At 42.2% G+C, this 25,418-nt stretch overlaps 1 protein-coding gene and 1 long non-coding RNA gene across 6 annotated transcripts in view; one reads left to right on the forward strand and one right to left on the reverse strand.

Moving 5' to 3' along the window:
* Positions 1-70: 70 nt before the first annotated feature.
* LOC115294246 lies at positions 71-17,162 on the forward strand. The gene is made up of 4 exons (XR_003909780.1): positions 71-285; positions 1,150-1,398; positions 8,676-8,858; positions 16,955-17,162. It is a non-coding gene; the product is annotated as an uncharacterized LOC115294246 (long non-coding RNA).
* Positions 7,967-25,418, reverse strand: part of ETF1 (eukaryotic translation termination factor 1) — a 32,370-nt gene continuing 14,918 nt past the window's right edge. For 2 of the 5 annotated variants that reach the window (XM_029941994.1, XM_029941993.1), the window contains exons 2-10: positions 21,882-22,057; positions 21,070-21,209; positions 18,383-18,521; positions 17,284-17,474; positions 16,336-16,465; positions 15,258-15,413; positions 14,825-14,889; positions 13,909-14,056; positions 7,967-8,835 (exon numbers count right to left, since the gene is read on the reverse strand). In XM_029941994.1, coding sequence (XP_029797854.1) covers positions 8,684-8,835; positions 13,909-14,056; positions 14,825-14,889; positions 15,258-15,413; positions 16,336-16,465; positions 17,284-17,474; positions 18,383-18,521; positions 21,070-21,209; positions 21,882-22,044 — 1,284 coding nt within the window. In that variant the 5' untranslated portion in view covers positions 22,045-22,057 and the 3' untranslated portion in view covers positions 7,967-8,683. Of the gene's footprint in view, positions 8,836-12,996; positions 13,597-13,908; positions 14,057-14,824; positions 14,890-15,257; positions 15,414-16,335; positions 16,466-17,283; positions 17,475-18,382; positions 18,522-21,069; positions 21,210-21,881; positions 22,058-25,418 lie in introns of those variants that run through there. The other 3 variants (XM_029941991.1, XM_029941990.1, XM_029941992.1) reach the window with 2 other exon arrangements.

Here is a 25,418-nt window from a genome sequence, read left to right on the forward strand (position 1 = left end):
GGTGGGGGTGGCGTGGCGCGGCGCCGGAAGCGCGCTCCATTGCGGGCGGACTGCCCGCCTCCGCCCGCCCCTCGCCATGTATGGCGCTTCCTCCCCGTGCCCTACAAGGCACTTCCTCCCGGTTCTAGGCCCATACAAGGCCCTTCCTTCCCGGAGCGTCTGGCAGACGGCCCGCGGGCGGCTGTGGGCGGGAGCCAGCGGCCAGGGGATCCGCTGCCAAGGAGGGGGCGGCTGGCGGCGCTGGGAACGCGCGGCCTGGCCTCTTCGCGGCCGGGCCTGGCTGAGGTAAACGCGGACAGGCGGACTGAGGAGTCTGTATGTAGGCATGCTGCCTTCCTCCACCCCCAGAAGGTCTGAGGGTCCCGCAAGCCCCACCGGTTTCATATTTTTGCCCCCCTATTCTTCCCCGTTTCTGAAAACAGCAGCTTTGCTGGAGAGCCCTCCGCGGCTGCCTGCTGGGGGCCTGCAGCCCAAACTTCTAAACCACGGTGTGAGGGCCTACCGCTCCTCCCTCGCTGCCCCCCTTGAGTGTCGCAAGTGGGTGTTTGGTATTTGTCCTTGCCGCCCTCCTTGCTGTTTCTTGAGCCTTCCTGCCTTTCCTCAAGCTGTTGGCCCTGCCTGGAGTGCCCTTGCCACACCATTGTGGTACAACTGCAACTCACCCTTTACTTGGTTGAGACATGCGGCCTTCTGGAAATCCTTCCCACCCCCAACTCCTAGACGTGTTATGCACTTAACACGGTATTATACACCTTTTTATTTGAGACTGCTATTTGATCTTCCTCCTCTTCGCATTCCTGGTACCTAGCTCAGTGAGTTATATCTGGTTGAGAAAGAGGGGAAAGGACCCCGTTTTTAGGCCAGCTACCGGGCTGTTTCACCTGGGACAGGGCTGGACAGGGGTCCCTGACTTTAGCTTGGGCCCCTAACACGCTGTGCTCTCTGTTGTCTGGAAGTTTGTGGTCCCCAGAACTCTACATGAATAGTTGGAGTCTGTAGAGAAAATTGGAGGGATGGTGTGGGGGCAGCCAGAGCTGGGGCAAGTATAGAGCTGCAGTGGGGCTGAAGTCTGGAGTAGGGCACATTGAGTGCCCCCACCACCCAGAATGGCCTTTGCTCAGCCTGACAACTCTGGTTTATCCACTGCAGGAACCAGCAAGTCCTCACAGGCCCTTCCAACAGCACCTCCAGAGATTAAACGTGGTCCAACCAAGTGGTTACCCTCATCTACCTGCCTGGAGATGAGCACAGGTCTGAGTGAGGGACCAGACCTCAGTACAGACCAAACCAGCAGCAGCAGCTAAAATGCCACCCTCCAGCTCTTCAGAAGTACGACACATCATCAGCTGCAGGCTTTCTGTTGGACGAACCTGTGAGACCCCGACTCTTCTGCTTCAGGTGAGGCAGGGAAAGAAAAGATAAGAGCTAGAGACTGAGTGAGAATATGCTCTGGAAGGGGCTTCTAGCACCAAGCAGCCTCTGGACTTGATCACTCACAGGCTTCCAATTTTTGGTTGTGCACATGGGTATATATGTGTGTGTGCACACGCAGCCTTGTGTGCCCACACCCCCCCCCCCGCCCCCACACTGTGAGTTAGACCAGAAGATAAGGTGCTTTGTTCATCTCTCTGACTCCAGGTAGCTCCAGGTAGGCTGAGTGCCTGTGAATTGAATGCATGGAGAGGAGAGGGTTTAGGGGTTAGATTTTGGAAGAAAATAAAAAAAGGTTTCAGGGCCTGGGCAGCACACCCATGGCCGAGGATTCCTCTGGCCTTGTTTTCCTATGTAAGGCTTGCAGGCTCCTAGCATCCTCCTCTTTCTAATTATTGTTTGGGAGTATGGGTAATGTAGTCCAGGGCCCAGCTTCCGTGTGGTGCATGTTCCTGCCCTCCCCTCCCTTCCTTCCCTCTTCCAGCCACCACCCCCTTCTGCTCCAGGCTGAGGGCAGCACAGGGTGAGAAGGCGGTGCTTGCTCTTGCTGGGGCTGGGAGATCCCCTGCTGGAAACCAACTAGCTATTTATAGCTGAGCCTAGCAGAGGGGGAAGGCCTGAGAGAAGCCAGGGAGCTCCAGCAACCTCCTCTCCAGCTACAGAATTTACAGGAACCCCAGGCCTCTGCTGGGCAGGTCTTGTGTTCTATTCTAGGTAAAAGGGCTTTGAATCTGAGAAAACGCTATGAAGCACTAGGGGTACTGGGCTGCTCCCTGCTTTTAGAGAGCGAGATTATTCCTTGGGCCTCTCTAAAGTGGGGATATTTGGAACCTGGGAACTGATAAGCTGAGATTTTTGCAGAAAAAGCCAGTGTAACACCCAGTATGATGGTCATCTGATACTTATATAAATATTTCTTCTCAATTATTTTCTTGTGCTTGCTTTCTCAATCAAGTTACTATCTTTCAGAACAGGAATCAAACCTCTTGTCAGTGACACCAAAGCCATCTTCATGCTGTAACAAGTTATCCTGCCAAAGGGAAAACCAAAGCCACCCTACCAAGAATGGGTTGGGTGCAATTTTTATTCCCACCACTATCCAATCCTCCCAGTGCCCTCTGCCTTTCTCATCAGAGCACTAGCTTTTTACTGGACTGGGTTCTTCACTTGATTGTGCACTCGTTTACAGGGATACATCTGTCTTGTTGACTATGATAGCCCCATTGCCTGGCATCATAAATGATTGATGAATGAATGTGAATGAATGAATATGAAACTAGGGTAGCCATTACTGTTTGTGGAGTACTTGATACATGCTTCATTGTCACATTTATTTATTTATTTATTTTTGAGAAAGAGACAGCATGAAGCATGAATGGGTTAGGGGTAGAGAGAGAGAGACAGAGACAGAGACAGAATCCGAAGCAGGCTCCAGGGAGCACAGGGATCAAACTCATGAACAGGGATCAAACTCATGAACGTGAGATTATGACCTGAGCTGAAGTCTGAGGCTTAACCGACTGAGCCACCCAGGTGCCCTTGACCATCTCTTCTTAAAGCTTTCTCTTTCATGGCTTATATGTCTTGAACAAATGTTCTACTTGTATTCCAGTGCTTCTGGACTCAGCCCCATGCTCTCTTTTCAAATATGAAACAGATTTGAAGGTTGAAAAACAAATCTGAGTTGTCATTCTCTTCCTTAAAACCCCTGAATGGCTTTTCAGAGTCTTCAGAATAAAATTTCAAATTCTCAGCAACGCCTTGAGGCTTAGCCTGTTCTGTGCTTTCTGGCCCTCTTCTAGTTTCATATTCTTTCACACATCTCCATTCTCTGAACTTCTTCCACACGGTTCTTCACCTACCTCCTCAACTGTACTCTTCTTCACTTCCCAAGTGTTCTCACTTGTTGGGATGCTCTTCCTCCTTTTTGCCTAGTTAACTCCTCTGTGCCCAGTTCAAACATCAGTGCCTTTAGAAAAGCTTTCTTTGGACTCTCTGGCCAGATCAAAGTCCTGAGTAACTGACTGTCATGTGTGACCCTCTTTCAGGTGTTAATTGTTATAGGGATGTCACATTCACTGGAGTGATCCACTAGCCTGGAAACTCGGGAATGGCAATTGTGTGTCTTTTGCTCCTGACTGTGATGTAGGGTCTAGCACAATGCTTGACTGCGGTAGGCACTTATTTTATGTAACAAATGGAATAAACCATTTATTTAACAAGATACCCTATGTTAAACTTGAATGAAATGAAAGAGAAGTTAAGCAAGGTTAAATTAAATTATGCCCAAGGTAATGCAGTTAATAAGTGGCAGAGTGAGACAATAGTCTTCTGGTTCCAGTCCCTGTGTTCTTAACTTCCTGACCTATGCTGCCCCTCTACTTGTTAAGTACTTTTTGAAAGTAAAGAGAAAGGGGAGAAGGGAATAAATGTACCTGAGAGACAAAGGGATTCCCCCCCCTCCATCTCCACTCAGAGTTGGAGATTAAGAGTTGGAAATTAAGAATGAAAGATTAAGGGGGCCCTGGGTGGCTCAGTCAGGTAAGTGTCTGTCTGACTCTTGGCTTCCGCTCAGATGATGATCTCATGTTTGTAAATTGGAGCCCCGAGTTGAACTGACAGAAGCCTACTTGGGGTTCTCTCTCTACCTCTCTCTCAGTCCCTTCTCTGCTCGCTCTTTCTCTCTCTCTCAAAGAAATAAATAAACCTAAAAATTTTTAAAAGAATGAAAGATTAAGATGGTAGCTATCCTTGTGGTGAGCATTGGGTAACTATAGAGTTTTGGAATAACTGTGTTGTAAATCTGAAGCTAATGTAACATTGTCAACTGTATTTCAGTTAAAACAAAACAAAACAAAACATTGGAATAGAATAAACAGGTCTGAAGGAAAAAAATGAAAGATTACATTCTGCCAAAAGAGATATATTAATGGCCAATAAGCCATTAATGCTCAACTTTATTAGTTTTCAGGAAAATGCAAATGAAAACCAGAATGACATCAGCAATGAACAATTCAAAAAGGAAATTAAGAAAACAATTCTATTTATAGTAGCATACAAAAGAATACCTAGGCATAAACTTAACCAAGGAAGTAAAAGATTTGTATGCAGAAAACTACAGAACACAGTTGAAGGAAACTAAAGACCTAAATAAATGGAGAGACAGGCTATATTTGTAGATTGAAAGACTTAATATCTTTACGATGGTAATATTACTCAAAGCAATCTACAGATTCACTGCAATCTGTATCAAAATTCCAGTGGTTTTTTTTTTGCTGAAATGGAAAAGTTGATCCACAGATTCATATAGAATTACAAGGAGCCCTTCCAGTGCCTCAGTATGTTCACCAACCTGGAACCTCTCTGAACCCCGCAATTTAGGGGTTTTAAGGGAAGCATCATTATGTAGACATTGTTGACTAAATCACTGTCCGTTGGTGATTAACTTAGTCTCCAGCCCCTTTCCCCTCCTTAGAATTGAGACTGTAAATTCCAACCCTGTAATCAGGAGCCTTTCTGGCAACCTGGCTCCATCCTCAAGCTATCTAGGGGCACCCAGCCACCAATTCATTCATTAGCATGCAAAACACTCTTATCACTATGCAAATTTCAAGGGTTTTAGAAGCTGTATACCTGGAACTGGGGACAGAAAACAAATATATATAATTAAAAATTATTTAAAGATAATTTTAAATTTTTTTTAAGATTAAAAAAATTTTTTTAATGTTTCTTATTTATTTTTGACAGAGAGCAACAGTGTGAGTAGGGGAGGGTCAGAGAGAGGAAGATACAGAATCTGAAGCAGGCTCCAGGCTCTGAGCTAGCGGTCAGCACAGAGCCCGACGCGGGGCTCGAACCCACGAACTGTAAGATCATGACCTGAGCGAAGCCAGACGCTTAACCGACTGAGCCACCCAGGCGCCTCAATTTTTAATTTTTTTTAACATTTATTCATTTTTGAAAGACAGAGCATGAGCCAGGGAGGGGCACAGAGGGAGGGAGACAGTGTCTAAAGCAGGGTCTAGGCTCTGAGCTCTCAGCACAGAGCCTGATATAAGGCTCAAACCCACGAACCATGAGATCATGACCTGAACCAAAGTTGGATGCGTAACTGGCTGAGCCATCCATGCACCCCGAAATATGTTTTATATTGTATCATCCTTCTCAGTAATAAAAAGGAACAAACATACAACAACACAGATGTATCTATAAAGAATTCATGTAAATGAAAAGACTAAGTCAAAGAAGCATGACTGTATAAAAGACTACCCAGGGGTGCTTCGGTGGTTCAGTTGGCTGAGCATACAGCTCTTGGTTTTGACTCCTGTCATGATCTCTTACTGGTTTGTGAGATTGAGCCTTAAGTTGGGCTTCACACTGAGAGTGAAGAACCTGCCTGGTTCTCTCTCTCTCTTTCTCTCTGCCCCTTCCCCACTCGTGTGTGGGCTCGCTCGCTCAAAATAAACTAGAAAAAAAGTACAATAAGAAAAAAAAGACTACATATTATACTAGTCCAGTAATACAAAGTTTCTGGGAAAGGGCAAATTGGAGACAGAAAGCTGCTCAGTAGTTGGTTAAGGCTGGGAGTGGGATCCGGATTGACCGTAGAAGGGCATAGAAGACCTTTTGGGGTGATGGACACTGGATTATCTTTTTGCACAACTGTACAGATTTATTCCAAAGAATCATTAAACTATATTTATAGTGATGAATTTTAATAGTTTATAAATTATACCTCAATAAAGAGACTCCCCCCAAAAAAGTGATAGCAAAATGAAAGAAATCAGTGTCCTGAAATCTAAGTTGCATCCTGGTCTTTGGATCGATACAGGACCAACCCATCTGCCTCTCCAAACTCACTCATCTGTCTAAGCTGCCCTGCTGCTTCCCAGTGGGTCAGGCACTCCCATGCTGTGGGAGGCACCCTTGTATTCTAACACTCCTCCCTGTCATTCCTTGCTAACTCCTTCTGCTTCTGAGAGGGAGGGATAGGGCCTAGCTAAGGAGACTGGGTTTCTGAGGCCTTTTGCTCAGCTCCCTGGGGAGTGGCAGAGCCCCCTTCGGTGCTACTTCTTTTCAGAATCAGATTTTGACACCGAGTAAGGGATGGCCTCTAGTACTGAGCACTGGAATGCAACTTCATCTAGAGGAACTTCACCCCCTCTTCCCTAGGTGTCATCCTGCCATATTACTGATAAAGAGTCCTGTTCTGCAGGCCTTTCAGTGGGGATTGTATCATGAGGTGGTTGGTCCATTCCACCCCACGGGGAGCCTAGGCTGAGAATATACTTGGTTCTGGACAGCCATGTAACATGGGGCAACTCCATGATTTTTCCTACTTAAACCAAGCTCCCATCTCTCACCTACCTTCCCCCCAAGTAGCAAAATATTCCTACATCTTTGCCTTTACCTTAGAAGATCCTTGCCATTCCTCAGAGAGCCTCTCTGAAGTTTCCATTCTCCTTTCCTAGTCTCCAGGGTTGCCTGGTTAATGGATTTGCCCTCTAAGTTTCTTTTGTGTGGAGATGGAGAAATGCGTAGAAGGGGCTGAGCCCAGGCAGGGTCTCTCAGCAGAGTGGAAGAGCTGGAAATCTGAGAGGGAAACCTAGATGGGGCAAATTTGGAACCCTGGGGGCTGGAGAAGCAAGTTCATCTACACATTCAAGCTAACCCTGACTCACAGGGAAGTGACTTCAAAACAACTTTCATAACCCCATCTGGATATTGGCCACCTTCCCCCTCCCCGCTGTCTTTGGCATCAGGCCACTCTCTGATCCTCCTTTTTCTCATCCTTAACAAGGGGGAGAATGGGGTTTTGATGATGAATAACAAGACCATCCATGTGTTAAGAGCAAATAATTTGGAGCTGTAACATCACATGTTCATATTGGCTTTGCTAATTTGCCGCACAAGCACGGCGGGTCATTGTGTTGCTATCTGGGCTTCCACTGTCTTCTGTCTTTAATGAGGGTATTGGAATAGCAAGATCCCCTTCAAGTACTAAAATTATGGTTCCTTTTTTTTATATTAAAAATTTATTTAAAAAAATTTTAATGTTTTATTTATTTATGAGAGAGAGACAGAGAGAGAGACAGCGTGAGCAGGGGATGGTCAGAGAGAGAGGGAGACACAGAATCTGAAGACAGGCTCCAGGCTCTGAGCTAGCTGTCAGCACAGAGCCTGATGCGGGGCTCGAACCCATGAACTGTGAGATCATGACCTGAGCTCGTCAGCTGCTTAACTGACTGAGCCACCCAGGCACCCCCAAAATTATGGTTCCTTAAGAAGTGAAAGTATGGAGCAACAGAAGAGCTGTTTAAGTGTGACTGTAGACAAGGACTGGACTGTCTAATGATCCTCTGGTCCAGAGAAAGGGCTCTAGGCTCCCAGGTACAGCTCTGCCTCCTTCCCATCATGCCTGGGGTTGCTCCCTAAGCTAGGGGTCAGGCGATCCCCAAGAAGCCTTGTTCTTCACACTGGCTCATCTCATCCATCCATCAGCACCAGACCAACCCAGTGTTTTTTTAAAAAAAGATTTATTTTGTAGAGATTACACCCAACATGGAGCTCAGACTCACAACCTTGAGATCAAGAGTCATATGCTCTACCAGGGACCCCCCCCACCCCAAAGTGACTCTATTCCTGAGGCATGTGATAGTGCTCCTCTCTTAGCCCTGCTTTTGCTCTTTCTAGTCTGGGCCCAACTCCCAGGCAGTCCCCCAGACCCACTGGCTGACTGGGTAAGGATTTCTCCTCAGCTATAAACCCTGTAGCAGAACTTCTAAATGATGATCTCTGAGTCAAACCCAAATTCTCAGTGAAAACCCATGAATTAAGATTCAAACCAAAGTTGATTCAAATACCTTGTGAACCAGTTCAAACCTAAACACTACACTCATTATTGCACTATTTCATAATGGATGTTCATGATGACTCTAAACTGTTAAAAGATAGCTAAATGATGTTTTTCTTCTACATTTCTGAAATTTCAAAATCTTCCTTAATGAATTCATCTTTTTTTTAAAATCCCTTGATACTTCAATATATAGATTTCCTAAGAAAAGGGTATTCTCTTACATAACCACAGTAGAATTATCAAATACAGGAGATTTAACACTGACATAATACTTTTTATCTATAGTCCACATTCCAATGCCGTTGTCCTGCAGATGACATATTAAGAGCAGGGGCAGACGCCCTAGTCTCTGAGAAATTCCATTATGTGTGTATATTCTTCTCTGCAGGTGCTGGATCAATTACAGGGATCTTGTACAGAGTCCAAGGGAGCTCCTTTTATCCACTCTGAACTGTAGTTGTGCTCGGTTGACCAGTCAAAATGCTGTGTTGGGAGGACAGAATTGCTAGATGGGTGCCTTCCAGATGAATCTGAGCTGTTGGTTGTCTCTGAAAGCACAAGGGTTGGTGAGGTGAGTCCATTTATCTTCTTAGCTGTACTGGCAACCATTCTCTCCCCTCTTGAGAGGAATGATCTGCAGCTACATTGGCTTTGTAACCAAATAGACTTGAGTCCCAAATTTTGTCACTTAGTAGCTTATGAACTTGGATGTGCAGATATATCTACCTCATTGCACTTCTAAGGATTAAATAACATGTGAGTGACACAGGACTATTGTCTATAACTGTTCAACGAATGTTGGAGACTGTAGTTATTTTACAGATTGGTAGCTCAAAGCCCAGATGGAGACTCGAGTTCTCCTTGGTGTTCACTCATTCCTACATCCTTTAGTAGTTTGCCCTTAAAATATCTAGTGGGCAATCAAGCTGTCCCAGCATGTCAAGATTTAATGCTTGTCAAAAATCTCCCTACCAGAAGCAACAAATTTATCCTACAGCTAGTATCCTTAACTCTTGCACCACCTGGTGGCTGCTAGCGCAAACTCACCCTAGTTACTTCCAGAGGACCAAGGTTGTTAGTGGTGGGACCGACCATCAGAGCAGCGCAGCTCCCGTCTGACCCTTTGCAAAGCGTCAGGCACTGTACTATGCATTTCACATGCCTTCCTGCCTTCAATCCTTAACAATCCTTATGGAGTAGGCTTTATTACAGTGGATATTGTGTTCAGAGAAATTAACTTGCCAAAGTGTCACTGACAGGATTTCTACCCGTCAGAAGTCAGATTTGTTCATCATGATTCTGTCCTGATGCCAATTAAGGCAGCAAAATCTCTTTACATTCACCTATTTTCCTTACCCTAATGGGGAAACTGAGGGATAGGAAGGTACTTACCTGAAATCACAAGGCCAACTAACACAAAACCAGAATATGTCCTAAAAAGTCCTCTTAACTGAGCCCCAGGATGACCCTCCCAATCAATTTCAGACTATACTAGAAATCACATTCACAGCCAGGATTTAGTTATCAGGGAACCCTGTAAATGAAATGTTTACACGTGTACTTCTAATTCCTGTCCAGCCATGTCCTCAGCAACTCTGGCATCCAGTGCTTCTATACTCCTTGGATGGTCATTTCCTATGTCCCTGGAGGCACAATCCCACCGGGGTGGGACTTGGCAGGTGGAAGGCCCAGCAGGCACTCACTCAAATTGGCAAAAAGGGAGAAGCTGGCATGAGGCTTAAATTCCACTTTGGCACTCAGCCCCGAATCCAGTGTGCCTGTCTGGGAGCGTCACAGCATGAGAACCAGAGCCAGAGAACAAAAGAAGGCAAGCGCTACAGGCCCAGACAGGCAAGAGCCCACACACCCAGCATCAGTGTGCTGCCTTCCAACTTTTGACTTCAGACAGCACCTAGGGATGCATTAGGAGGAAAAATTATATACCTCCACCATGCACAGGCACGTCTGCCCTTCCCAGAGGATGACTGGGTTTGGTTTATCAAGGCTATTCTCTAAATCTGCTGGAAAATTGGCAAAAGTATGCTAAAAAGTACCATTACTGGTCAATTTTGTTAAGAAAATATATTTAAAATGTGGAGAAACCAAATCATACGGCACACCTTGGTTTTAACTGGGCTTTCTAAGCCACCAACTAGGAGCTCTAAGCACCTAAATCTTTGGGAAAAACAAAATTATCTTCTCTTGGATGAGGTTATTACTCTTTACTCTCCTATATAGTACCAGTATGAAAGATCAAGGAGGCTTAGTTTCTGCTCTTCCGTCTGGACCAGGAGATGTAGAGTCAACCCTGGGATGAGGCCTGGGGTAAAATTTGGCTTCACCACTACAGGGCTGTTACCCAACCGTTTTTGGCTTGTTTCATCACTTGTAAAATGGGCACACCATCTACCTCCATGAAATGTGGAGCTGCATGGGATAACATACTTGAAACAGCTTTTTAAAAAATATATATTTTTTAAATGTCTTATTTTTGATACAGAGACAGAGCATGAGAGGAGGAGGGGCAGAGAGAGAGAAGGAGACACAGAACTAGAAGCAGGCTCCAGGCTCTGAGCTAGCTGTCAGCACAGAGCCTGACGCGGGGCTCGAACCCACGAATGTGAGATCTGACCTGAGCCGAAGTCGGAGGCTCAACTGAGCCACCCAGGCGCCCTTGAAACAGCTTTTTAAAAAAGGGGGAAGATTTCCCTTTGGTGGGCATGTAGAATCGGAGAAGCAACAAATTAGTTTTGCCCCAGCAACTTTAACTTCCTTCCTCTGGTGTTAATTTTGGGATCGTGACCCCAGGCATCCTTTGCATATACCTTTCCTTCCATAGGCAAATGTAACAAACACAACTAAAATCTGAGCCTGAAAAGTTATTAGCCATTACTAAACTTAACACATGCCTTGGAGAGCTTACTTACACTGTCTCCATTGTGCAGACCTTGCCAAGGAACAGTCCTAAAGAATCTCAAGCACACAAAGTGTATTCTTAAATATGGTTTAATACTCTTCTCCATTTCTGTACATCACAACACCAAGATTTTGCTGCTTAGGATCTCTCTGTAGAGGCTATAGAGAATGCAAAGGCTACGGTTTTCACCCCCTCTTATTTATGTGTTTGTATGTGTAAGTGTAATACATATCAGTATATATTGATACACACATCAATATATAATGCAATATATATCACCAAAGAGAACACATTGATTAAAGAAATACAAAAATTTGGCATCATTTCCAAACTTAAATAGTAAAAATAAAAACTACAAAAGGAGCTGCATACCCTAAATGTATCATGTGAAACAACAAGCATATTCAAAAATGTAAATTTACATCCAATTTCTCTGGTCTTGTCATATCACATTAGACCCATTTACAATGGCAAAACCCTAAGGTACTGCTGTGAAGAGAGCATGTTTGCTCGCTCTTGGGTGTTCTGCAAACAAACAGCAGAGCCCAAAGCAAAAGCCTGTTCCGGTGAAGCCTCCCATGTTGGTGAATACCAAAGATTGGACTCTTCTCACTGGGGGTTGTGACATCAGGTTATACATTGAAAGACAGTCATTTGGACCTCAGAGTATACAGTGTGAGAACCAGAAGCTTTACATTTAAGACATAACTCCCTTCATTCAAGTGAAACAGGATTATTGGAACGATAGGCAGGTCTGCAACCTGGGAACAAGGAGCTGGTTCAGACCAATAAAGCTACAAGTGACTGAGTCAAGTCAATGAAGAACAGCAGTCAGGCACTAAAGTGTTAAAAGTACCCAATTTGAAAACCCAAATGCACCCCACTATGCTATCAGTGTGGGAATAATACCAATTGACTTTAAAAACCTTTGGTCCTTCAAAGTCCATTTGGTATACTTTTTTTCCATTGCTACCACTGGGCACATCCTATACACTTTATTCACTGTCACCACCTCGGGCACGCCATGACCTTGCATGTCAGCTGGGGTCAAGTCCAACTTAGAACCCAGCTAGAAAGTGTGAGCTTCAGGGTTTCAGGCCCACTTTTGGATCCAACAATAGTTAAGTCCTTGGTGCCAGAAGCTGTGTCCCATCCCTTCCCACCCCTGCCCTTCCCACCCTCCTCCCATAATTTCTCATATGAGAGGTCCTTGTAAGTCCCATATTTGAAACAGATGCTCTAACCCCACCAGGAGGTCAGGGGTTTATAATTACATGCACAGTCATACATGTCTTGTCAGTCGTTCCTGTGAAAAACCTTGCAGTTCATTAAAAAAAAAATCAAAACATTCACATAATCTCATGCCATCCAACACAAGGAAAACATGACCACCTCCCTTTTACCAAGGACAGACCCAAGCAAAATAAAATATTCTTTTAATTTCTTTGCTTCCACTTAAATTGCATGTTTTATTTCTCCCAATCCCAGCAATAGCACAGAAGCCCCATCATATCCATCCCAAACTGGTTTCTAGTAGGCTAAGATTATGGGAACCCATGTCAGTGCAACTGATGCTAAGGGCTCCCAAATCCCGGGCACAAATGCGCCTGCAAAATAGATCGAAGGGAACAGTGCATTGGCCCAAATGCTTCCTGTGTCAGTTTGACTTTGCAATGCAATTTGCATCCTTGAAACTGACAGTCTGGAGGGGGAGGAGTAGTGTGAGGGAGTAAAGTTGAAATTGCCTCCTATTAGCTCACCCTTTCAACATTAAACAGAGACCAAGAGAAAATGGTTCCAACATTTCACCGCATGTATTTCTTCTTATGCAGTCTAAGCTGAGAATGCCATGTAAATGGGTCACTGCGAAATGCAGCAGTTTTCTCCAATCAAAATAAGAAACAAACCAGTATGATCTCATTTCTATTAACTTTTGAAGGTTTACAGCAGTTAAAGTATTTTTGATTCTATGTATGAAGGTTAAAAAAATCATTTTTTTTTCATAAAATACAAGAGCAACCAATTTCACCATTGAGTAAAAGTAAAAACTGGGATTCTTTTTTAAATTAGTCCAAAGTGGCATTTTAGGAACTTAGTTGTAGGCTGCTGCGCTGACACCATGACAAACCAAAGTGTAGGGTTGGGTCTGGTTTTGTTTCGCTTTTCTTTTCAATATCCAATGCTCATGGATTAAGTTCTGGAAATGTTCCAATTGTAAGGCAGGGATCTGTTTGGATTCCACCACGGGTATGCTCCTTGGGTTGGATGCTGGAGGGTGAGGCACGTTTTGCCGGACCCATGTCGACTACCTAGTAGTCATCAAGGTCAAAAAATTCATCATCTCCTCCTTGGTATTCCATTCCCTGGAAATCTACTCGGTACCGCAAGATACCTGGGAAAGCAAATCAAAGAGTAAATCACCAGTGTTCCTGGGATGGGGAGGGTTCACGTCAATAAGGAAAGCCCAAATCCCTTGTAGAATTACAGAAAGCAAAGAGATGATGATAAAAACCAAAAACCAAAAAAACCCAAACCAAACCAAAAAAACCCAGTTCCAACCAAGGAACCTGCTAACATTTGCTGCCCTCAACCTTCTGCCTTGTTGGATGAGCACACCTCATCTCATAACTTGATTCTGGGATGGCCAGGAAAGCTTTGGCCTGAGACATTGGCTGTAAGTTTAGTTTTCTTATTTGCTATTTACCTCCAATTCCACCAAATCCTTTTACAAACTGGGATCCTTCTTGTGACTTATCTGTGACGATTTCCAATGTAGCTCCAAATTTTTTATAATTGTTAGCAAACCATTCCAGAAGGGGCATGCTCTCAATCAGCTCATGTTCTTGTCCCGTCTGCAAGGGTGACCATAAGATACAGAAAAAAATGGGATTAGGATATAATCAAGACTTAGCCACCCTAGCTCCCCCACCCACCACCATTCTCCTTCTCCCTCTTTAGTGTGGGTGTACCACGCTTCTATGTGAATTCTGATTTCCAGTGACACAATGCTGATAACATAGAAGTTCTAGTTCAAATAACATTCCTCCTCAGGCTCTGGCTCAATGATGAAATGTCAACACACACTTAGCAGTTTTTCACCTTCTGGTTCCTGTTGTCTCTGAAGTAAGGCTGTTGTAAAGTGTCTCCAGGCAGCACTCACTTAACAGCCCAGAAGAGACAAGCCAGATTTGCTTTTCAGAGCAAACTTGTGAAAAACAAAGTCCTTCAACTCAGAATTTGAGGAACCTTAAGCGATCCGTGCTGGCCAGGTGACACTTTAAGCTGTGATGATGCATATAGAGCAAACCTGCAGAAGCTGTTTTAGTACAAGAGCCGACAGAGTGAAGAAAGCAGCACACGATTCACAGTGCAGAAGAGGCACCAGTTAATCAAATCTTCCTCTCTACTATTTCAAGAATGAGAATGTTTAACTACTTCATGGCATGGCCTCCTTCCTTAGAATCAGACTGGTATGTAGCATGTAAGAGGTGACTACCTCCTGCCCCCCACTGCCAAGTATGAAGTTTGGTATCTCATAGTTGATTCTCTACGCTGCCAGTGCTCTAACATGGATTTCCTTTACTTGCATTTATCACCAAACTAGGAAAACAATCACATACCTCTTTGTCTGTGAAATGAGATTTATCCTTCTCTTGTTCTGGAGTTAGATAGAGAATTTTCTCCTCTGTAGTATTGGGGGAAAAAAATGTGTTAACTTGGTTTTCATACACTAGCTGATTTAAGTCCTGTGAGTAAGTCAGGTTAGACGAAAGGGCTTCTGAACTCATTCTATCAACCTTCTTTTCATAAGCATATTAATCAGCATGCACTGTCTACCAAGTACACTGATCCCACCATAAGTAAAACACCAAACACATTCAACATACAGTTCTTGTCCTCAGGAAATTTAACAGTGTTAGGCAGACATTTATCAGTTCAAACAAAACAATTTATGCAGACTGAAGTCACATCTCCCAAATTTCCACCCCAGGTTTCCATAACATAGAGGTCACCAACGAACAGTAATGTTATTTAACTTTCTAATTCCCATACCTTCTGTGCCTTGGCAATGAAGAACATATCTCATTATATCCAGATTTTCATAGACTATTAGAATCTCTACAGCTCCCATTTCTAAAGCCTTTAGTGTATCTTCAACTCCAAAACAGTACTTGCCCGTGTCCTGACTGATTTCATCGAAGTATCGTCCTGTGATGAGGGACAGGTGAAGAAGCACATATATTAAAGTTTCCTTTGTAGGAATAGACTTTCTTGCTTAAATTCTGAGAGAGGGGTGGCTGGGTGGCTCAGTCAGTTAAGCATCTGACTCTAAGTTTTGGGTCAGGTCATAATCTCACGGTACCAAGCCCTGCATCGGGCTCCATACTGACAATGTGGAACCTGCTCCGATTCTCTCTCCCTCTCTTCTTTGCCCCTCCTCGGTTTGAGCACACACACACTATCTCAAAATAAATAATAAAACATTAAACTTAATTCCAAGAGAGAGAAAACAACTTAAAAATGAGTAAGAGCTAAAAGTCCTACTACTCTAGTTGAGGCCCAAGAAATTGACTCAAGAGGTAAAAGCAGGATTAAATACACAACCACTTGGAAAAATGTGCGCTATGTACATCAGAAACAAAGCCAAATAATGGCCAGATTTAAAAAAAAAACTTTTATTTATTTTTGAGAGAGAGCACAAGCAGGGAGGGGGAAAGAGAGAATCCCAAGCAGGCTCCATGCTCTCAGTGCAGACCCAAGTGGGGAACTCAGGAAACTGAGGTCAAGACCCAATCCGATGCTTAATTGACTCAGCCACCCAGGCTCCCCAATATCCAGATTAATCTTTAATTTGGTCTCTATTCACCATTGCATTACAAAGGATAGTGGTATGTGAATTCAGACTGAGGTTTGGTTCCTACTGTCAAAGGGCAAAAAGAGTAGAAATATAAGCACATTTACTAGAACTCACAAATGAAGGAAGATTAATGATTCCATTGAGGAAGATTTTTAATACAAAGATTCAATCTTCCTCTTACCTTTTCAGCATTTTGTTACACATATCTATATAATCACTTACATATAAATATACATAAAAAACGTCACAGAGTAAGTTGCATTTCAGTGATACCTATTAATTTCTTCTCTTGAATGAATTTCACGTTGGAAAGGACTTCAGTAGATAACTCAATAGCTTGGTTGAATCCATTTTCACCACCATAGGATATATCAACTAATTTTAAAACTTTTGATTGCAACCTCTGACATACACACACACATTAAAAAAAAAAAAAAAGGCATCATTAGTACTTCAAAGCACCTTTACTAAGACCCACCATTTCTTAATAGCATGCAAAACACTAAGGTCTAAAGAGGGAGAATATGGGGAAAACGCCCAATATGTTCATGAGCAGGTCTCAGTGGGCAACGCTGTCAAGGGTAACTTCCCCAGCCAATCATATCACACATCTGATCAGACCTGACAACTCCTTAAATCACCAACAAGACTAAGTTTGTTGTTAAGGAAACAGAGAGCTATTGGTTCCTGCCATATAAGCTGGTAGAGTACACCACCACTTCTTTGGTTGAGAATTCTACCTTATATCGCTACTCCCTCTCCAGAAGAGCACCTTGGTAATGTGTTATGCCTGAGTCCATGTCATAGACCAAAAGATCTTCCTGGATTAAATGCTTCAGTCTAATCAGCTCTGTCATATTACTGGGAGTTTCAACGTTTTATTTTCCTCCAGGAATAAATCAGAAGATGACCAGAAAAACCAGCCCCTACTTTCTTTGAAATCACACTACATTTTGAGACCACGTATGGGAATTCACTAAACCAGGAGCTGCCACCAGACCATAATGATTCTATCTAAAAATGGTTTGTTTTCAAAGAGAAAAAAAGACCCAGAAAAGCACAGGGGAGTGTTTTTTAATAAATGCCCAGAATTCTGTCAATTCGTTTTTAAAAATGAAATCTATCACTTGAAAACCAAAAAAACGTGCATGTCCCAGTGCTCAGAAGATCCACTACTCTCATCTAGCAACTTAACTATCAGAGCATTTACTTCTCACTTACCTGATCAAACATATCAGATTGACTTAGTTCAGTTTTAAAGTCAGCTGATCCGGCTAAAACAAGACCAGCCACATTCACTTTGTCCCCAGAAATAAACAGCTGTACAGCAGTCTCAGCTACTTTCCGAACATAGTTATGCCGCTTTTCCATTCTTAAACGAGCAAAACGCAAGGCTGACTGACCTCCTCTACCTTTGACACAAAAAGTGGGGGAAAATGGGTAATTACTAAGAAGCACAAAATAACTTGCTAATTAAAAACTAACCATTCCATTACTCAACAAAAAAAGAGAAAAATTACTATTTCTCTTAACTAAATGTTTGGCACAAACTGATACACATTTTCAGAGAAGTAAATATCAATAGAAGAATCATAAGCACCAATGAGTTGTGTCATTTCCTAATGTTTCTCGTACTGGAGCATCATTCTTCACCATCTGGATTTATGCCCATTATACAGTTGACCCCCTCCCCCCTTAAAAAAAATATTTTGTTAAAGTAATCTCTGCCTACAATGTGCAGCTTAAACTCACAACCCCAGATCAAGAGTTTCATGCTCTACCAAGTGTGCCAGCCAGGTGCCCCCACAGCTGACCCTTAGAAAATAAAGGTCTGAATTGTGTGGGTCCACTTATACGTGGGGTTTCTCTGATAAACACAGTACAGTTCTGTAAATTTATTTTCTCTTTGATGACTTAACAGTTTTTCTTCCTTTAGTAATATAATACAAAATAGAATTAACATACAAAACGTATGTTAATCAACTGCTTATGTTAATGGGAAGACTTCCCAACAACAGTTTATTAGTAGGTAAGTTTTGGGGGAGTCATAAGTTTTGTGTGTGTGTGAGGGTGCCTGTGTGGCTCAGTTGGGTTGCCATCTGACTCACTCTTGATTTTGGCTCAGGTCACGGTCTCACAGTTTAGGAGACTGTGCCCGGCAACAGGCTCCGCATTCAGTATGGAGCCTGCTTGGGATTATCTCTCCTTTCTAAGTGGATTTTCAACTGTGCACAGGGGTTGGGGCCCATACGTGTTGTTCAGGGTCAACTATACTATTTGCTAGACACAAAATGGGGCTCATGTTCTCTTCCTGTGTTACCATGTTTCTTTGGGAGATCCACAGTGAATTTGTGTAGGACTTCTCTTGTGTTTCCTTGGAGTGTGCCAAAAAGTGCACCGCTACCATCTATTACAATGAAGCCAAACTTGCTGTCATCTGAAAGTAGTGCTGTAAGAGCCTGAAAAGCAAACATAAAAACCATACAATAAATCTCAAAGCTTTGTTAGGGTCAAGACAAAATCCAAAAGGACATACATACAAGTCCTTTCACCCCATCCAGAATGGTAGTACTTACAGGAAAGCCATTGTATGGAATAATTTAGACTGTAGCTATAAATATGTGACCCATATGGTCAATTCTAAAACAGATGCAGGGAAAAAACCCAATAATATTGATAGGAAGCCTTTCAACAAACCTGACCTGGACACATGAATAATAGAAAACAAGAGAATAGAAAACCAAGAGAAGTATAGGGTTCAGATTCATTCTGGTCCTTGATTTGATTCAGACTGATGGCAATCCCTGGAACATAATGTTCAAATTAAAAAAAATATATATTTTTTAGTGTTTATTATTTTTTAAATTTATTTTTGATACAGAGAGACACAGCATGAGAGGGGGAGGGGCAGAGATACAGGGAGACACAGAATCTGAAGCAGGCTCCAGGCTCTGAGCTAGCTGTCAGCCTAGAGCCTGATGTGGGGCTCAAACCCACAAAGGTGACATCATGACCTGAGCCAAAGTTGGAGGCCTAACCGACTGGGCCACCCAGGCACCCCTTAGTGTTTATTTTTAAGAGAGACAGAGTGTGAGTGGGGGAGGGACAGAGAGAGAGAGAGAGAGAGGGAGACACAGAATCTGAAGTAGGCTCCAGCCTCTGAACTGGCAGCACAACGTCTGACGTGGCGTTTAAACTCACGAATTGGTGAGATCATGACCTGAGCCGAAGTTGGCCACTTAATCGACTGAGCCACCCATGTGCACCTGAAACTCTATTTTATTTTAAAGGTATTATATAGCTAATGATTTGGAATTTTTCTGGGGGAAAAAATCTTCCTTCTAGGTTAGCTTATAATTATATCCTCATAGTTCTGCCGTTGCAAAGAGCAAATATTTAAATAGTCCTGGAACCATATAGATGGTCAAGAGTTTCCATGACGGAATCTGCACACCAGGTAGATGAGTAGTTGCTGGTGCCAGGCTTCTTTGGACTTAAGAAATACTCCTTCCATTTTAACAAAGGAAGAAAACAGTTCCCTTTAAGAAGTGACCAGAAAGCAGATTAATCATTAGTTATCAATCTTTAATCATACCATATATGATAATTAGCACTAAGATATGAATGTGGTACCATTAGGTCACGATCTGTTAGGTGGCTTAATTTAGGTTTCCAATAATTCTCATTAGGGAATACTTATCCTTCATAAGAATGCATAATTATCCTAATAAAATAGGACATAAATTGAACTGCACAGCATGTCACATTCAAATCAAGTTATCAACCTATCAATTGAAGCCAAAATAAACAAAGCTAGCAAGATTAAACAGCACCTGGAAGAGTTAAGGTTCAGAAATACCCATGAAGCTAGCTTAATAAAAGGCAGATAACACAAGTACCAGGTACTATTTAAATTAACGAGACCTAAAATCTGCTTTCATGCAACTAGATACAGGTAAGTGGGACATGGTACTAAGAACCTTTCCAATGAAGCTTTCATCAGGAGGAGGCTGGCGAGATATCTAGCCAAGAAAATGGTCTCAACCATCTATACAACGAACCAAGATCCAACTGGAATGGGACTTCCTGTCAAGTTAGCAGAAATCATCCATTGTAAACTGTGCCGACAAATGTCAGTTCTAATTCCACTGTAGAGGTTTTTCCCTAGGTCGATGAAAAGCAAAAAACTGAACTAGGAGCCAGCTGTGAATTCCTGATTGTTCTACTGTTGACTGATTTAGGTCACTCTAATGAGGTTTCCTTTCCACCCTTAAATTTTATCTTATGGCAGTTATGTCACTCAAAAGTTTCATAGGGAAAACAAGCTCTTAAAGTCCTAAAGATTTTATAATTTGTGAACTAAAAACTAAGGATGCAAAAAATATAGGCAGGTATCATGGGTATACAGGGAGAGACAGGCAATTATTTCTTCACCTCTACCAATTCTCCAAACCCAGTTTAGCACTTTCTGCAAACATAATGATGGTCATTCAGTGTGTCACAATTAAAGTAAATTCTTTTTTTTTTTTATAGACAGCCTTGTGGTACAATGACTTAAAAATAGTCTAGCAATTCCTTAAAAGGTTAAGCAGTTACTATATTACCCAGCAATTCTATTCTTAAGTATATATACTACCCTCCCATGAAAACATATGGTCACACAAAAACTTGTACATGTATGTTCAGAGCGCCATAATTCCTAATAGCCAAACTGTGGAAACAACATGAATGCCCATAAAATGATGAACAGATAAATCAAATGTAGCAAATATTATTTGGGTAATAACAAAGGATGAAGTACTGATACTAAGTGAAAGAAACAAGTCACAAAAATCCACCCATTGTATGAAATGCCCAGCATAAGTGAAATCTAGAGAGACAAGATCAGTGGTAGCCTAGAGCGGAGAGATCTTCGGGGGTATGAATGGAGGGAAGATTGGTAATGACTGCTAATAGATATCAGGTTTCTTTCTGGGATGATGAAAATACTGTGTATGAACTTCTTACCTCTGTATGGAATTTGTTGTCACACAAATACAATGATGTATTAATTGGTTTGAAAGGTTCAAAGTCAATGTTGACTTTCTTTTCCTTTCCTTCTTCTGTTACGATGGTACCACAGTAAACAACCAGGCCATTTGGAGGTACTGCAAAAAACATACAATTTCTCTAGTTAAATCCACAGCTAATTCCCCTCAGTTAACAGAAAATGTCCCAGTAGTCTACTGTCCCTGCTCCTTTATTATTACTTTTTTTTATTAAGGAATCTCTACAACCAACGGGAGCTTGAACTTACAACTCTGAAATCAAGAGTTACATGCTCTAATGACAGAGCTAGCGAGGTGCCCCATGTCCCTGGTTCCTTTAAGTCGAAATTTAAAAAAGAATTTAAACCTTTAAGTAACTACTACCTAACCTTAAAGAAAAATTAAAGAGGGGCGCCTGGGTGGCTCAGTCGGTTAAGTGTCCAACTTCGGCTCAGGTCATCATCTCACGGTTTGTGGGTTTGGGCCCTGCGTTGGGCTCTGTGCTGAACGCTTGCTCAGAGCCTGGAGCCTGCTTCGGCTTCTGTGTCTCCTTTTCTCTCTGCCCCTCCACGTTCATGCTCTGTCTCACTCTCTCTCAAAAATAAGTAAATGTAAAAAAAAAAATTTTTTTTAAAGAAAAGGGGGGGGAGGGTTAAGTTCTGAGGCCAAAGGTACATTGCTGATGGCTATCTGAAAAAGATATTATAGTGACCAAAAGCATCATGGCAGGATCGAAGTGGAAAATATAACAAAAACATAGTAGAGGAGGAAAATGATCGAACTGTAGATTACCTTTGTTATAAAGTTTAAGTCTTTGTTGTACAGATGTAATGGCTCCCAGAACTGAAAGGCGGTTTACTCGTGACTTAATGTTAGACGCAGTTCCAAACTCATCTGCTAACATTTTTGCCACTCGTGAAATCTGGTCTTTGGGAGGAATGATCAATGATATCATGCTTGTGCCATTGCTGTGAAAGAAAGAGTAACATTACAAGAAGTTCAAGTACCACGTAAGTCAGGAGTTTAAATTCATGCTTATCACTAGTAAAGGGAGCTAATGAAATCCCCATAAAATAGAAATACATCACTCTCAAAGTGATCAGGAAGATAGGGACTACTCAAGTGTAATCAAAGTATGCCCAGAGTTAGGAAAAGTAATCAGAATATGTTAGTAATCAATTATTTGAATCGATTTTAGCTAGGTAAAAGAAAAGTAGTAGCCTCCATGGTAGAGGCTTGGAAAGTGGTGGTTCTTCAGTGGGAGAAGCCACCACAGACTGATACAAGTCTTTACAAAGTCTAGATGAAATAACAACTGAACATCATAGTGTCTCCCCTTTTCTTTAAATTCTAGGCTCACCATGAAAATTTAAAATCACGAGTTTAGCACCTTTAGGAACCTAATAATGGGAAAGCAGAATCTTGGAATTCAAACAAATACCCGAGTAGGAAATCACACATCTACTCTATGTGTATATCTAAATGTGTTTTACATATTAATAACTTCTAAAAAAAGTTCATTTTGAAAGGGGGAGGCAGAGAGAGAAAGAGAATCTCAGGCAGGCTCCTTGCTGTCAGCAGAGCCCAATGTCGGGCTCGATCCCAGGAACTGTGAGATCATGACCTGATCCAAGATCAAGAGCCACTTGACTGACTGAGTCACCCAGATGCCCCCATACTAATCATTTTTTAATCTAAGACACATACACATCCCATATACTGAGAAACTGGCCAATTCAGGGTGCTCAAACTCTAGCTTTTAAAATTAAAAAACCAGGACCAAACTCTGAATTATGAAGGACGTTACTATCAAAGCCTTGCCACATGGGAGGTCCCTTTGGAGCAACCACTAACTTCTGTGTAACCTCATTAGTGATGCCAATAACATCTTTTTTAGCTACACATTCTCAAGACATTAGCAAGATCTCATTTCAATATTTCTACTTCTACTTGAAGCAGACACAAAACTACATTATCAAAACATATGAACTCATCACTAATCATTAGGGTAATGCCAATCACAACACAAAAACACTTCACCCCATTAAAATAGTTACCATCAAAAAACAAAATAACAAGTGTTTCAAAGTCATGGAAATACTGGAACCCAATGCCTTGGTAGTGATGTTAAATCATACAGCCATTATGAATAACAGCATGGCTGTCATTCACATAATTGGATCAACAGTAACATTAAAAAAATGGTACATATATAGATACAGTGAATATAATTTAGCCTTAAAGGAAATTCTGACACAGGTTACAATTTGTATGAGCCTTGAACAATTTATGCTAAGAGAAGTAAGCCAGATACAAAAGGACACATTCTGTATGATTCCACTTACATGAGGAATCTTAAGAGTAGTCAAAGTCACAGAAACAAAAGGAACAACAGTTGCTGTGACTGGGGGGACGAGGAAATAGGGTGTGTGTTGTTTAGCATGGTTTCAGTTTAGTAAGATAAAGAGTTCTGGAGACTGGTTGCATAACAATGTGAATGTATTTTTAACACTACTTAACTGTACAGATAAATTGGCCAAGACGGTTACATTTTATGTATGTGTACTTTGCCACAATACAAAAGTTGTAAGTTCATTTATGATATACAAAAATTTAAAGTACACACTCTCTTTAAATTAGCAGTTCTTGGGGCACTTAGGCTCAGTTGGTTAAGTGTCTGACTTTGGCTCAGGTTCATGGTTTTGAGCCCCACGATGAGCTCTCTGCTGACAGCTCAGAGCCTGGAGCCTGCTTCTTTGTCTCCCTCTCTCCTGCCCCTCCCCCGCCTCAAAAAATGAATAAACATTAAAAAATTCAAATTAGTAATTCTCAACCTTGGATTAACACTAAAATCATTGGGGGGTGGGTGGGCAGGGAGGTGTTTCACTCTAGGTGGCTCCTTTTTAAAAACTTCCTGTAAGTTGTATTCCTTAGATGGTTTTCTCATCTGACTCTCTTCTCAAGTTTAGGAAATGCAAATTAATCAACTCTTAATAACCAGACAGCATGGAAAAGTTAGTATTTAAAATATCAGAGGGGCACGTGGGTGGCTCAGTCTGGAACATGCGACTTTAAAAAAAATTTTTTTTGGTCTTTTTAAATGTTATTTTTGAGACAGAGAGTGAGCAGGGGAGGGGCAGGGAGAGAGAGAGACACAGAATCTGAAGCAGGCTCCAGGCTCTGAGCTGTCAGCACAGAACAGGGCGCAAACCCACAGACTGTGAGATCATGACCTGAGCTGAAGTTGAATGTTCAACCAACTGAGCCACCCAGGTGCCCCAGAATATGCGATTCTTGATCTCAGGGTTGTGACTTCGGCCCCATTTTGGGTATAGATAGAGCTTACTTTAAAAAATAGTAATAAATAAAAATTTAAAAAAGAGTTTTTACAGTAGGTAAATTGTATGTTAATAAAGCTATTTTTAAAAAGCCTATGGGATGGGGCACCTGGGTGGCTCAGTGAGTTGACTGTCTGGCACTGTTCATTTCAGCTCAGGTCATGGTCTCAAAGTTTCATCCCCCACTGGACTCTGTGCTGACAACACAGAGCCTACTTGGGATTCTCTCTCTGCCCTTTGCCCGTGCACATTCTTACTCTCAAAACAAACTAAAAAAACAAAAAAAATCCACGGAAAGACTTAGAACAGGATACTCCTTTTTTTAAGATCAGTGGGGAAGGGAGAAAGGCAGAGAATCTTAAGCAGGCCCCATGCCCAGTGCTGATCCCAAAGTGGTGCTCTCATGACTTTGAGATCAAGACCTGAGCTGAAATCAAAAGTTGGAAGCTTAACCAAGTGACCCACCCAGGTGCCCAGGAAATTCCTTTATATTAAAGTCTCTTGGTTTCTTACACTGCAGCTTACTAGAAAAGCAAAGAAAGGTTTTCCTGAGAAATGTTGATTTGTGTTTACTAAATTAACAATACATAGTTAATTTTAGGTTTAAAAAGCTTGATTATCAGCTTTATAAGGAGAACGAGTGGCAATATGAACAGAATCACATATATAATACACATAGATGGGAAATTAATGGCCCCAAATCTAATGGCTGGCTTTTTTACAATAGCTACAGTATAAATTGAGCCAATTTATATTTTGAAGGCAAAAGCTGATCTGATATGTTATGCAGCATACTGGGTCTGAGCCCTGTGTCAGGCTCAGTGCTAAAAGCTTAGAGCCTGAAGCCTGCTTTGGACTCTGTGTCTTCAGCCTTCCCCCACACCCTCCACTCGTACTCTCTTTCAAAAAAAAAAAAAAATCTTCTTTGAAATGAAGCATGCTAAAAATGTGCTATCACTTTACAAATGGTTTCTCCTTGATATGTAATGAG

The sequence above is a fragment of the Suricata suricatta genome, chromosome 6 (genome assembly GCF_006229205.1).
Source record: "Suricata suricatta isolate VVHF042 chromosome 6, meerkat_22Aug2017_6uvM2_HiC, whole genome shotgun sequence".
Taxonomy (NCBI): domain Eukaryota; kingdom Metazoa; phylum Chordata; class Mammalia; order Carnivora; family Herpestidae; genus Suricata; species Suricata suricatta.